The 14058-nt window shown below is 43.9% G+C and overlaps 1 protein-coding gene across 1 annotated transcript; it reads left to right on the plus strand.

Moving 5' to 3' along the window:
- The first annotated feature begins 299 nt into the window (after positions 1–299).
- On the plus strand, positions 300–13841 carry UCP1 (uncoupling protein 1). Its single transcript, XM_029077170.1, has 6 exons — positions 300–555; positions 5415–5613; positions 7150–7347; positions 7495–7596; positions 8000–8180; positions 13258–13841. The coding sequence occupies exons 1-6, from the start codon at positions 430–432 to the stop codon at positions 13370–13372; spliced, it is 921 nt and encodes a 306-aa protein (XP_028933003.1). The 5' UTR covers positions 300–429; the 3' UTR covers positions 13373–13841.
- The last annotated feature ends 217 nt before the right edge of the window (positions 13842–14058 follow it).

Consider the following 14058-nt stretch of genomic DNA (forward strand, 5'->3'; position numbering starts at 1 on the left):
ATTCTTCTCTGGGCCTCAGTATCCTCGTCTGTAACGTGGGGATGAAGACCGGGAGCCCCACCCGATGACCCTCCTCTCCTCCCCAGCGCTTAGAACAGTGCTGGGCACATAGTAAGCGCTTAACAAATACCAACACGATTATTATTAGTCCAGTGGCCGGCTCACGGCAGGGGCTTATCAGCATCCCCATGGGCCGGGAGGGAGCGGGGCGGGGCTGGGGTGAGGCCGCCCCCTCCGGGAAGCCCTCCCTCCTTCCCTCTGCCCCGCCCCGCCTACATAAGGAGCCGGTCCCTGCCGCCGGAGCGGCATCACCTCCGAGCAACCCTGCTCCCCATCCCCGACCCTCGGGGGGACCATGCCACAGCTGCCCATCTGACCTTGGAGGGGCCGGCCTGGAGGGCGGAGGTCAAAGGTCAGGGCTCCAGGGCCATGGTGGGGCTGAAGCCCCCCTCCGCGGCCCCCACCCCCGGGGTCAAGTTCCTCGGGGCCGGGGCGGCCGCCTGCATCGCCGATCTGGTCACCTTCCCCCTGGACACCGCCAAAGTCCGGCTGCAGGTACCACCCAGGGGGGCAGGAGGGCAGGGGGTGGCCGGGCAAGGGCAGGCCTCTTTGCCCTTGGAGCCCCCTGGCCCGGCGGGGGCATAATAATGTTGGTATTTGTTAAACGCTTACTCTGTGCCGAGCACTGTTCTAAGCGCTGGGGTAGACACAGGGGAATCAGGTTGTCCCACGTGGGGCTCACAGTCTTCACCCCCATTTTACAGATGAGGTCACTGAGGCACAGAGAAGTTGAGTGACTTGCCCACAGTCACCCAGCTGACAAGTGGCAGAGCTGGGATTCCAACTCATGACCTCTGACTCCAAAGCCCGGGCTCTTTCCACTGAGCCACGCTGCTTCTACTCCCCCCCCCCCCCCAATAATAATCCTCATCCTGTTGGTATTTGTTAAGCTCTTATACTCTGTGCAGAGCACTGTTCTAAGCGCTGGGGGAGATACAGGGTCATCAGGTGGTCCCACGGGAGGTTCCCAGTCTTCATCCCCATTTTCCAGATGAGGCCCAGAGAAGTGGCTTGCCCACAGTCACCCAGCTGCCAAGTGGCAGAGCTGGGATTCGAACCCATAACCTCTGGCTCCCAAGCCCGGGCTCTTGGGTTGGTCTCTCTCTGTTGCCGAATTGTCCATTCCCAGCGCTTAGCCCAGTGCTCTGCGCATTCATTCAATAGTAGTATTTATTGAGCGCTTACTATGTGCAGAGCACTGGACTAAGCGCTTGGAAGGTAAGCCCGTCAACGGGCAGGGATGGTCTCTCTCTGTTGCCGAATTGTCCATTCCCAGCGCTTAGTCCAGTGCTCTGCACATAGTAGGCGCTCAGTAAATACTATTGAATGAAGGAATGAGTGGACAATTCGGCTACAGAGAGACACCATCCCTGCCCGTTGACGGGCTTACAGTCTCTAATCACATAGTAAGCGCTCAATAAATACTATTGAATGAATGCATGAATCGCACGTCTTCAGTGCTTACTGTGTGCGGAGCACTGGACTATGCGCTTGGAAAGTAATAATAATGTTGGTATTTAAGTGCTTACTATGTGTGGAGCACTGGACTTATGCGCTTGGAAAGTAATAATAATAATGTTGGTATTTGTTAAGCGCTTACTATGTGCTGAGCACTGGACTATACGCTTGGAAAGTAATAATAATAATGTTGGTATTTGTTAAGCGCTTAGTATGTGCTGAGCACTGGACTATGCGCTTGGAAAGTAATAATAATAATGTTGGTATTTGTTAAGCGCTTACTATGTGCTGAGCACTGGACTATACGCTTGGAAAGTAATAGTAATAATGTTGGTATTTGTTAAGCGCTTACTATGTGCTGAGCACTGGACTACGTGCTTGGAAAGTAATGATAATAATGTTGGTATTTGTTAAGCGCTTACTAGGTGCTGAGCACTGGACTATATGCTTGGAAAGTAATAATAATGTCGGTATTTGTTAAGCGCTTACTATGTGCGGAGCACTGGACTATGCGCTTGGAAAGTAATAATGATAATGTTGGTATTTGTTAAGCGCTTACTAGGTGCTGAGCACTGGACTATACGCTTGGAAAGTAATAATAATAATGTTGGTATTTGTTAAGCGTTTACTATGTGGAGAGCACAGGGTCATCAGGTTGCCCCACGTGAGGCTCACAGGCTTCATCCCCATTTTACAGATGAGGTCACTGAGGCCCAGAGAAGTGAAGTGACTTGCCACACAGCTGCCAAGTGACTGAGCTGGGATTCGAACCCATGTCCTCCGACTCCCAAGGCCGGGCTCTTTCCACTGAGCCACGCTGCAAGTACAGTTTGGCAACAAATAGAGAAAATCCCTACCCAGCGGGCTGACAGTCTACAAGGACCCCCAGCTGGCGCTTAGTACAGTGCTCTGCACATAGTAAGCGCTCAATAAATATGAATGAATGAATGAATGAATGAATGAATGAATGAATGAATGAATGGGAGCCGGGCGGGGTGGACCCGGGATCTAATTTCTCCTCTCCCTCCTTTATCTTCCCCAACCGCCCATTTTACCCCCTTAGCCCTTTAATTGCTCAAAACCCTTTTGCAGGCTCGTTCATTCACTCGGTCGCTTTAAATGAACATTTACCAAGTGCAGAGCACTCCATTCATTCATTCAATAGTATTTATTAAGCGCTTACTATGTGCAGAGCGCTGTACTAAGCGCTTGGAATGGACAATTCGGCAACAGATAGAGACGATCCCTGCCCAATGACGGGCGCACGGTCTAAACGGCAAAGCAAAACGGAACTAAACAAGAACAAGACAACATCATCAGGATAAATAGAATCAAGGAGCTATACACCTCATCCCAGCTCTGCCACTTGTCAGCTGTGTGACTGTGGGCAAGTCGCTTCACTTCTCTGTGCCTCAGTTCCCTCATCTGTAAAATGGGGATGAAGACTGGGAGCCTCACGTGGGACAACCTGATGACCCTGTATCTACCCCAGCGCTTAGAACAGTGCTCTGCACATAGTAAACGCTTAACAAATACCAACATTATTATTACTAACAAAACAAGTAAGCGCTTGGGAGGGTAGAGCAGTAGCTACATTCCCTGCCAGGAACGAGCTAACGGTCCACACTCCCAAAGCCCTTATGCACACTTCGGTCATTCATTCAGTCGCATTTATTAAATGCTTACTGTATGAATAATAATAATGGTATTTATTAAGCGCTTACTATGTCAGGCACTGTACTAAGCGCTGGGGTGGATACAAGCAAATCGGGTTGGACACAATCCCTGTCCCACGTGAGGCTCGCAATCTCGATCCTCATTTTCCTGCTGAGGGAACTGAGGCCCAGAGAAGTGAAGTGACTTGCCCAAAGTCACACAGCAGACAGGCTGCGGAGCCGGGATTAGAAGTACAATACATCACATTCCCTGCCCACAACCAGTTTAGAGTACTTAATATTTAATACTAGCTGTAATTTTAGTTTGTCTCCTTCAATAGATTGTAAGCCACCTGAGGGCAGGCATCCTGTCTGATTCAGTTATGGGCCCTGAGCACTTACTCTGTGCAGAGCACTGTCCCGAGCACTTGGAAGAGTATTTAGAACAATTAGTAGACATGACCCCTGCTTTCAAGGAGTCTACAGCCAGAGAGACGGATAATTAAAATAAATTACAAGTGAGGGGAAAGTAATAGAGGCTAAAGACTTAAGTGCATTGGGGTGGCAGTGACAACACAAGCGCTTAAGTGGCACTTGTTGTGGAGATGGATATAAAGTGAGGTGATGAGTGATCATTAATCAACAAAGGCCTTTTGTTATGGTATTTAAGTGCTCAGTATGTGCCAGGCACTATCCTAAGCGCTGGAGGGCCTTGTGGAGAGATGTGATTTTGAAGGGCTTTGAAATTGGGAAGAGCAGAGGTTCTGCCGGATGTGAAGCGGGAGGGAGAATGTGGCATGTTGGAGGCCCTTTCTCAACAGGGTCTCATTGAGCACTTATTGTGTGCAGAGCACTGTACTAAGCACTTGGGAGAGTACAATTTAACGGAATTGGTAGACACGTTCCCTACCCACAACGAGTTTACAGTCTGGAGGATAAATGTGGTATCTGTTAAGTGGTTATTACGTGCCAGGCACTGTACTAAATGCTGGACTGGAAACAAGCAAGTTGGATTGTACACAGCACTGGTTCCACATGGGGCCCACAGTCTTAATCCCCAGTTTACAGACGAGGTAACTGAGGCACAGAGAAGTTAAGTGACTTGCCCAAAGTGACACAGCAGACAAGGGGCAGATTTGGGATTAGAACCCAGGTCCATCTGACTCCTAGGTCTGGGCTTTATCCACTAGGTATGGCTATTTCATGGCAGCATCATCTCCCAATCTGACATCCACCACACTTACTGAGTGCCCCCGAAGGGTACAAAACCGCATACTAGTCATCATTGTCTCTGCCTCTGAGATGCGTCCAGTTAGGAGTTAACACTCACTCACTCACTCTCTTCCAACCCCCTTCACCCTTTGGGGGCTTTCCACAGCATTCAGTTGAAATTCAGGGTGGAAAGAGAAGATGAGAAACTCAGAAACTATTTGGAGATTGGATAATAATAAGACCAATAATAATGCTAATAATAATAAAGCATTTGTTCAGTACTTTGAAAGTGCCGAACAAGATATGATGCAATCAGATCAGTCCCTGTGCTAGATGGGGTTCATAGTCTAAGAGGGAGAGAGAACAGGTATACAACTCCAATTTTGCAGACGAGGAAACTGAGGCCCAGAGAAGTAATGACTTTTCCTAGGTCACAGAGAAGGCAAATGGCAGAGCTGGAATTAGAACTCCGGTCCTCTGACTCCCCGGCCCAATTTATTTCCTTTTGGTCTTGCCGTTTCTTAAGCTCATTGTAATGTAGCAAACAAGAAGCAGTGTGGCCTAGTGGAAAGAGCACAGCCCTAGGAGTCAGAGGACCTGGAATATGATCCCGACTCTGCCACCTTCCTGCCGTGTGACCCTGGGCAAGTCACTTAACTTCTATAGGCCTGGTTCCGTATCTGTGAAATGGGGATTCAATGCCAGTTCTCCATCCTCCTAACTCATTGAATGTATGGGACATGGACTGTATCCAACCTGATTATTTTGTATTTACACCAGTGCTTAATACAGTACTTGGCATAGAGTAAGCATGTAAGAAATATTGCCAGTTATCACGATTGTTAGTATGCAATTCTCAGGATGATGACACAGCCAAATTCCTGGCTTGTGTGTTTAAATGACACTGACTACAGCCTTTTTATTGGTGGTATTTGTTAAGTGCTTACTCTGTGCCAGGCACTGTACTAAGTGCTGGGGTGGAAAAAAGCAAACTGGCTTGGCCGGATGCCCATTTTTTGGCTTTTGCAGATTCAAGGTGAAGCTCAGGTAGCCAGTGCCATCAGGTACAAAGGAGTCCTGGGCACCATTGTCACATTGGTGAAGACAGAAGGGCCGCGGAGTCTCTACAGTGGATTGATAGCTGGGCTGCAGAGGCAAATGAGCTTTGCCTCCATTAGGATCGGTCTATATGACACTGCCAAACAATTCTACACCAATGGGAAAGAAAGTAAGCTGGCTCATTTTTTGTTTCATCTTGTTTTTATGGTATTTGTTGAGTACTTACTATGGGTCAAGCACAGTTCTAATAAGCACTCAATAAATACAATTGATTATATGATTATATGATTGATTTCATGGTGCTCACAGTCTAAGTAGGAGGGAAAAACAAGTATTGGAACCCCCTTTTTGCAGTTGAGGAAATTGAGGCACAGAGAAGTTAGGTGACTTGTTCCTGCTCACACAATAGGCAAGTGGCAGAGCTGGGATTAGAACCCAGGTCCTGTGGCTCCAGGGCTCATGCTTTATCCACTAGGCCATACTGCTTCCCACTGCTGGCCCATGCACATATGCCCTTCATGCCACAGCTATGGGCACATGAATGGAACAACCTCAACAGGGCTAGTTATCATGAGTACTTCATGTACCTATTTAAACAACCTTGTGTTAAGAATAAGCCCATACTTTCTGTCATAAAATACCCTCTGGTAGTGAAATTGATGCAAAGAATATTCTTTTCTATTCATCTAACGTGAATCATTACTTCCCTTGATCACTAGGCAAAACTATTTCCCAGGCTGTTTTTAAAAAATTATTTGTAATATAATAAATTTGAAACATTTAAATTGATATATGACAGCGAAAGATTGATTGAAGGGCAGGGATCTTGTCTATTAACTCTACAGTACTACACTTGCCCAAATACTTTAAATGCTCTGCACTCTGAAAGCACTCAAATACCACTGATTGATTGATTGATTGATTAATTGACTAGGCACAAGCCCAGTTGGATCACCTGGGAGTTAGCAATTCCGGATTTTCACCAGAAAAGTTTACCTGCTAGTGAGCTGAATGAAGAGAGAACATAGAGATATGTTCAAAAGTGTTATGGGGGAGGAGGAGAGGATGAGTAGCTAAGGACTTAGATGTCCAGGAAGTGCTGAACTATGGTTGTTGGGAGGGAAATCAGGTGGGCAGATGAGGGATTAATGAGGGAAGGCTTCTTGGAGGAGATGTGGTTTCAGAAGGGCTCTGAAAGTAAAAGATAGCAGTGGTCTGCCAGATGTGAAAGGGGAGGGAATTCCAGACAGATGGGAGGGTGTGAGCATGAGGTTGGTGTCAGGAGTTAAAGAATAAGACATATTGAATAGGTTGGTTTGAGCTGCTTGCAAAAAGTGACCTTTGTCTTCCTGTAAGAAAAATATAAGAAAATATAAGAAAAATCAACAGCTGCTGATTTGGGATATAAAAATTGGAAGCTTTGGAATTTTAGAAAATTGTATTTAACCATTCTCTCTCTCCTTCCCTCCCTTCCCACCCCCCATTCTGTTTTCTGCTGGTTTTGGGAATTTGAGCAATTCTCTCTCCTGCTTGTGTTTAATATGGCATTAACTGCCTCAAAAGGCAGGTCAGAAATGCAGAATAGATAAGGGTATTGTAGTATTAACCCCTTGAAATGGAATAATTCTCATTTCTATCACAGAGGAACCCTTTCTGTATCTTGGAACGATTTCATTTTAAAGAGGAGCATTTTCTTTCTGAACAGCGGCTGGGATAGGAAGCAGGATCCTGGCTGGCTGTACCACGGGAGGGATGGCAGTGGTGATAGCCCAGCCCACTGATGTTGTGAAAGTCAGATTTCAAGCCCAAAGCAACCTGCACGGAGCCAAACCCCGGTACAGCGGGACTTTACAGGCCTACAAATCCATAGCTGCCGAAGAGGGGGTGAGAGGTCTTTGGAAAGGTAACTAATTCCCAAGTAATTACGGTATTTAAGTGCTTACTACGTGCCAGGCACTATACATTACGTACTAGCCAACATTTACGTTACCAAAACAATTATTTCAATTAATTTTGGTACCAACTTACTCGGTTTTTATTCTTTCTTCAGGGACTTTACCCAATGTAACAAGAAATGCTATTGTAAATTGCACGGAGCTAGTAACATACGACATAATAAAGGAGACTATTTTGAAACACAACCTACTTACAGGTAACTTCCTATTTTATTAAACAAAAATAAATAATACATCTTTCCAATAGTATGAGGAATTTTACCCGCCTTATAAATCCCAAATTCTCACAGTTGGCAGGGCTTTGTGAGGTTAAACATCTCAATATACATAGGCATGGTCATTTTTATTTTCCTCAGAAGAATAAGATAACTTTCAGACACTTAGCAAAATAGAATTGAACAAAGTGATATTAGATATCTCTACTAATTGAGCTTTAAAGATTCAAACAGAAATGGGAAAACTCCAGGTTAGATTATAAGCCACTGTAAAGCAGGGATAATTTCTTCCTTTGTTCGTTCACTAAGTACTTAGTACAGTGTTTTGGTGCTAAAATAAGAAACCCTATTTTACTTACTGACCTGTGGCACTGATTGTTTTTAGATAACCTGCCCTGCCACTTTTTGTCTGCTTCTGGGGCTGGATTTTGCACTACAGTTGTAGCCTCTCCGGTGGATGTGGTGAAGACCAGATATATGAACTCACCACCAGGACAATACCTAAGCGCCTTGAACTGTGCATGGACCATGCTCACTAGAGAAGGACCAACAGCATTTTACAAAGGGTAGGAATTGTTCTCTGTGTTTGTTACACAGTGTTCAGACAATCTGGGATAGTGGAATGTTTTCACGTGTGCTTTTCCAATTCCAAAAAAATAAAGCTTGGACCCTAAAACTTAAAGCGCTGACAGTACAGATAGCTATAAAATATTTCTCAGTAAAGTGCTGGTATGTCATCCTCTCAGTTGATCGGGACGGGGAGAGTGGGTAGGCTGTGGAATTGAGGGATTCTCTCTCTTCCTCTAGGTCTAAGCAGTCACTCAAAACAAATAAATGGAGAGTGGAAGGTGGTTTACCTCAGGGAATGTGTCTATTTATTGTTATATCATACACTCCCAAGCGCTTAGTACAATGCTCTGCACACAGTAGGTGCTCAACAAATAGGATCCACTGTTCCTGGGTCTGAGTTCTCATTTATTCTTTGATCTCCACTTATTACCACTGTCATTATCTAGGAGAGGGGGGCTTTCAGAGGACATGTAGCTGCACATTTTAATTTTTTTATGGTATTTAAGCACATTCTGTGTCGCCGGCAACTTTTCTTTTCCTCTCTTCTACCCTCTACTATTGCAGTTCCCATTACCGGTCCCCTTCTAACTGCTCTGCACACAGTAAGCGTTCAATAAATGACTGAACTGAATGAACGAACTGTCAATACTTTGTACATGAGTAGTCACATTCAACAGTAGTGTACAAACTGAGCCTAGGCAACAAGAAGCCAGTAAGAAGGATGTCATTTTTCTTTTTTATATGCTTTTCTATATAAAAGGGCTTGAGCGAGAATAGTGGGCTTCAGGGGAAGCAGGGTTCTATTAATTATTTATTATTATTAAAATGGAAAGCTAAACAAACCATGTTCTCAACTGCATGTGATAACAATGGTAATGATAATTATGGCATCTGTTAAGCATTCACTCACCGTCCCTCGGTCTCGCCTATCCCGCCGTCGACCCCTGGGTCACGTCCTCCCGCGGTCCTGGAACGCCCTCCCTCCTCACCTCCGCCAAACTGATTCTCTTTCCCTCTTCAAAACCTTACTTAAAAATCACCTCCTCCAAGAGGCCTTCCCAGATTGAGCTCCTCTTCCCCCTCTACTCCCTCTGCCATCCCCCCTTTACCTCTCCGCAGCTAAAGCCTCATTTTCCCCTTTTCCCTCTGCTCCTCCACCTCTCCCTTCCCATCCCCACAGCACTGTACCCGTCCGCTCGACTGTATATATTTTCGTTACCCTATTTATTTTGTTAATGAATTGTACATCGCCTCGATTCTATTTAGTCGCCATTGTTTTTACGAGATGTTCTTCCCCTCGACGCTGTTTAGTGCCATTGTTCTTGTCTGTCCGTCTCCCCCGATTAGACTGTAAGCCCGTCAAACGGCAGGGACTGTCTCTATCTGTTGCCGACCTGTTCATCCCAAGCGCTTAGTACAGTGCTCTGCACATAGTAAGCGCTCAATAAATACTATTGAATGAATGAATGAATGAATATATGTCAAACACTGAATTAAGCACTGGGACAAAATAAAATCGGGTCAGACTATCCCTGTCTCACATGGGAGTCACAGTCTGAGTAGGAAGAACAGCTTTTACTTCTAGCAGTTGGCTAGAATGATGTGGAGTGTGGGTTTCATTTTTTTTTTTTTTAGGTTTTTAATCTTTTTCTGTCCTAGTCCTTCACTCTTTACAAGTGCCACTCCTAAATTGCACCCCTTCTGATTGGGGCATCATGGGCAATAATGAGAACAGTCACCTAGGAAGGTTGGGGTCTCTTGGGGCACATGGACCAGGTGTGGAGTCAGTATCACAACACTGGGTGAGGCTGTATGGCTTGGTGAGGGATCAATCAATCAACGGTATTGATTGAGCTCTTACTATGTGCAGAACACTGTACTAAGCACTTGTGAGAGTTCAATACACAGAATGAGCACATTCCCTGCCCACCATCTTACAGTCTAGGAGGCTGGCTCATGGCGATGGCTGCAGAATGGACCTTACTTCAGAGAGATAAGTGCTTAGTACTGTGCTTGGCACATAGTAAGCACTTAAACACCACAATTAGTGCTGGAAACAGCTCTCCCAGATATTCCCAGAGGTAGAAACTGGTAACCCTGCACTGTTTCCTGAAGCCTCCAGTCTTTACTGCATATGTCCCACTCTGGTGCTCCTATTTTTCAGCTCTAGTCTGCAATTGTGAAATGGACAACTCTTGTGTTTTTTCTTGCTGCTGCTGTTGTGCATTTTCATTTTCATTTTTGCCTGTCCCCTGGTTTTTACAAAAAAAGTGAAAAGACTCCTTAACCCTTTCTAAGATACTCTAGTATACTGAAGGCTCAGTAGTACTGGCTGCTGTTGAGATTTCAGGGGTATTCTGTTCTGTCACTGCAGACTGAACCCATTCTCTTTACTACCAGTTGTCTTATAATATGGGATACTAAGCACAGGGGGATTGGCTGAAAGAGAGGATCAATGCAAACCATCACCTGCGAAAACCGTTCAGGCTTATGACATCCTGGCAGTAATAATAGTAAATGCTTAACACCACAATTATTATGTGCCAAGGACTGTCAAGTCCTGGGGTAGATATAAGGTAATCAGGTTGGATACAGTTCCTGTCCCACTTGGGACTCAGAGTCTCAATCCCCATTTTACAAATGAAGTAGCTGAGGGACAGGGAAGTTAAGTGACTTGCTCAAGGTCACACAGCAGACAAGTGGAGGAGGCAGGATTAGAACCCAACTTTTGACTTCCAAGCCTGTGCTCTTGCCACTAGGCCATGCTGCTTCTCTAGTAGGCTGGATCATTCTCCTCTTGACCACTGATACCTGAGTAATGGTCACCTCACATGGCAAGAGGCCAGAAAAAGAGCACCACAATTTTCCTGGACACAGTGTACAAGGGATTCTCAGTGTTTCATCCATGGACGCAGTCTCACAGGCAGCAGCAGCATCCTTGCACTGAAGGACAGCTTGATATAACTCATCACTGATCTCCAGGGGATACGGTAGCAAGGGGAAAGTTTCAGCACCAACTGGAAGTCACATTTCTTAAGTTTTCTGATCTTGATATTTCACACATTTAAACACACATCCAGGTCTCAGAACCCATTTCATTGTCAATATGACATACTTTTTCTTCATCAGTGACTGAACTTATAGAGTCAGCACCTCAATAACAGGAAAATGACCTGAACTAATCAAAGGATGTCATATTCAATCATTACCATCTACTCAGTAATGTCTAATTTTGATGTGAATTGAGGACTTTCAATTCAGATGGTAGTTAGGATAGTGATTCTGGCTTAAAGCTCAACTATACTCAGGTAGTCAATGCTGGATAATCAATCAGTGGTATTTAAGTGCTGACAGTGTGTAGAAGACTGTACTAGGCACTTGGGAGAGTACAATAGTGGTGGAAGATATGATCCTGCCCTTTTAGGAGCTTACCATCTAGTCTTGCTTCCCTCCTTCCAGAGATGCAGGGTTAGATGTGGGTGGAGCCAGGATGGAAGATCCATTCCAAACCTGTGTGGTCCCAGATTAACCCGCAACTAAATGTGTTTAGGAGTTAAACACAAGACTACAAATAATAATTAGGGTATTTAAGTGCTTACTATATGCTAGGTACTGTACTAAGCTCTGGGGTGGACACAAGAAAATCAGGTTGGACACAGTCCCTGTCCTACACAGGGCTCACAGTCTTCGTTCCCATGTTACAGATGGGGTAACTGAGGCACAGCTAAGTGAAGTAGCTTGTGCAAGGCCGCGCAACAGACAAGTGGCTGAGCCAAGATTTGAACCCATGACCTTCTGACTTCCAGACCCATGCTCTAGTCACTACTTTATGCTGCACCTATGAGGTCCTAATAGACAGTCCATAATCACAGTCAGAAATATCTTAAAAACTATGTTTCCCCAAATTGAGCCCAAGTTAGCAGTATGCCTCAGGAAAACAAAACTGTAGGAAAACAGGTATCTCAGGAAAACAAACTACAAGGATGATACTATAAAACTACCATTTGTATAGTTTATTTTAGTAATGCCCAGTCTGCTGAAAAGCCATGGGTAAAATACTCAAATACATACCAATTTGAATATGTTTGACTTAGAAAACAGGAAGAGCCTAGTTACAACTAATTTTGAAAATTTAGTGCTCTGCACACAATAAACACTCAATACCACTGACTGACTGACTTACCTAAATTACCTTCTGCATGAGAACCTATCCTTTTACATACACCTAAGTTTAAGTCTTTCATTATATAGATGACCTCTTCATAGAGTGGTTGTATAATTAAGAAAAATTCACATTATGAGTTTTCAGAAGATCAGAGGTCTTCTAGAATAGTAGTAATTGTATTTATTAAGCACGTTATGCAGAGCACTGTACTAAACACTGGGAAAGAATAGAGGTGGGAATTAGACAAGGTCCCTGAAGCTAAGCCTAAATACTGTCAGCCAGATTTTTTTTTAAACTGAAAAGTGGCTTAACGTGCCTTTTGCTCATTTGTAAGGACTTGCAATTTAGACAGCTTTTACTCTGTTGGCCCTTAGGTTAAAGCCCATAGTCCTTAAGGAAAGAGAAACTTTGTTTTGTTTTCAGTCTCTCCTTTTAAATTCAATGGCTAAACACCTGATGTTTCTGACCTTCTTAGGGAAAACTTCTCTTCCCTGTGATACAATCATTTATCTCCTAATGGATTAATCAATAGAGCACACATTCATTACAAGAGTTATAAACAAAAGGTTTCCTCCTTAACCCTCATCTCCAAGATACAAATTTATATAAAGAAAATTTACTGTGAGAACTATAGCAAAATTCAAATCAGACCTAGTCTGGCCTCTTGAATTCTAAATTTATTTATACACACTCAACAGAGCCCCACCTCAAACACACAAACAGGAAGTCATTCATCCACACAGAGAAAAGCTACGCAGGTCTCCAAGAGCAGACACCAAAACTACAAAGTAGTCATTTTAAATATATCCAATTCCTAAATACCTATCTAAATCCATTACTAAAGTCTGAATATTCTGAATTATTCTATATCAGGAATAAACTGATTGTGTGACTTTGTGATCTTCTAGATGTGTTCCTTCCTTCTTACGGCTGGGATCCTGGAATATTGTTATGTTCGTGTCCTATGAACAACTGAAAAGAGCAATGATGAAGGCAAGACCAACCATTGACTGTGCTGCATAATTCTCTTCATGTAAGATATTGCAGCAGGAGACTGTAGAACAAAGAAGGCCATCCACATTTTGCCATCAGAAAGAGATGAAAGTCAATATGATAGCTTAAACAAGATGAGAAATTTTCTAAGTGCAGGACACAAAAATGAAAGAAAAGAAAATCAGCCAATGCCCTAAGAATTTTAGTTTCAAGAGCTTAAGAAAGAGAGGAGACAATGCCTCATGATTTCCCCTGGCTTAGGAAATAGCTCAGAGAAGTGCAATATTAGCGTATGAACTCTTCAGAATTTTTTGTTGGGAGTAAAGAATGAGAAGCACTTTACCTAGCACACTTTTAATTAAAGGCACTTAAATACTGATATGTTTCGAGAGATTTTTTAAACCTGAAAATCAGAGGAAAAACATTTGATAATAAAGTCAGTTTTGTATACAATAGTAATTGTCAGTCAATAAAGTTTTCCAATATTGCTTTATGCCCATGCATGGGAACCTGTTGTGATTGTATCTACAGTAAGTTGCCCTGCACCTCAGTGCTCTTTACACTTTCCTCAATTTGCTTTGAGGGTTAGAGAGAAGCAAGATTGCTAGACTGCTACAGCAAGACTGCCAGCTGTTTGGGATCTAACAATTATGGGCTATTAATATCTAGAAATCATCAGCATCTTTAAAGTAATATTGTACTGGTAAGATTGATGG

The sequence above is a fragment of the Ornithorhynchus anatinus genome, chromosome 12, assembly GCF_004115215.2.
Source record: "Ornithorhynchus anatinus isolate Pmale09 chromosome 12, mOrnAna1.pri.v4, whole genome shotgun sequence".
In the NCBI taxonomy this organism is placed as follows: Eukaryota; Metazoa; Chordata; class Mammalia; order Monotremata; family Ornithorhynchidae; genus Ornithorhynchus; species Ornithorhynchus anatinus.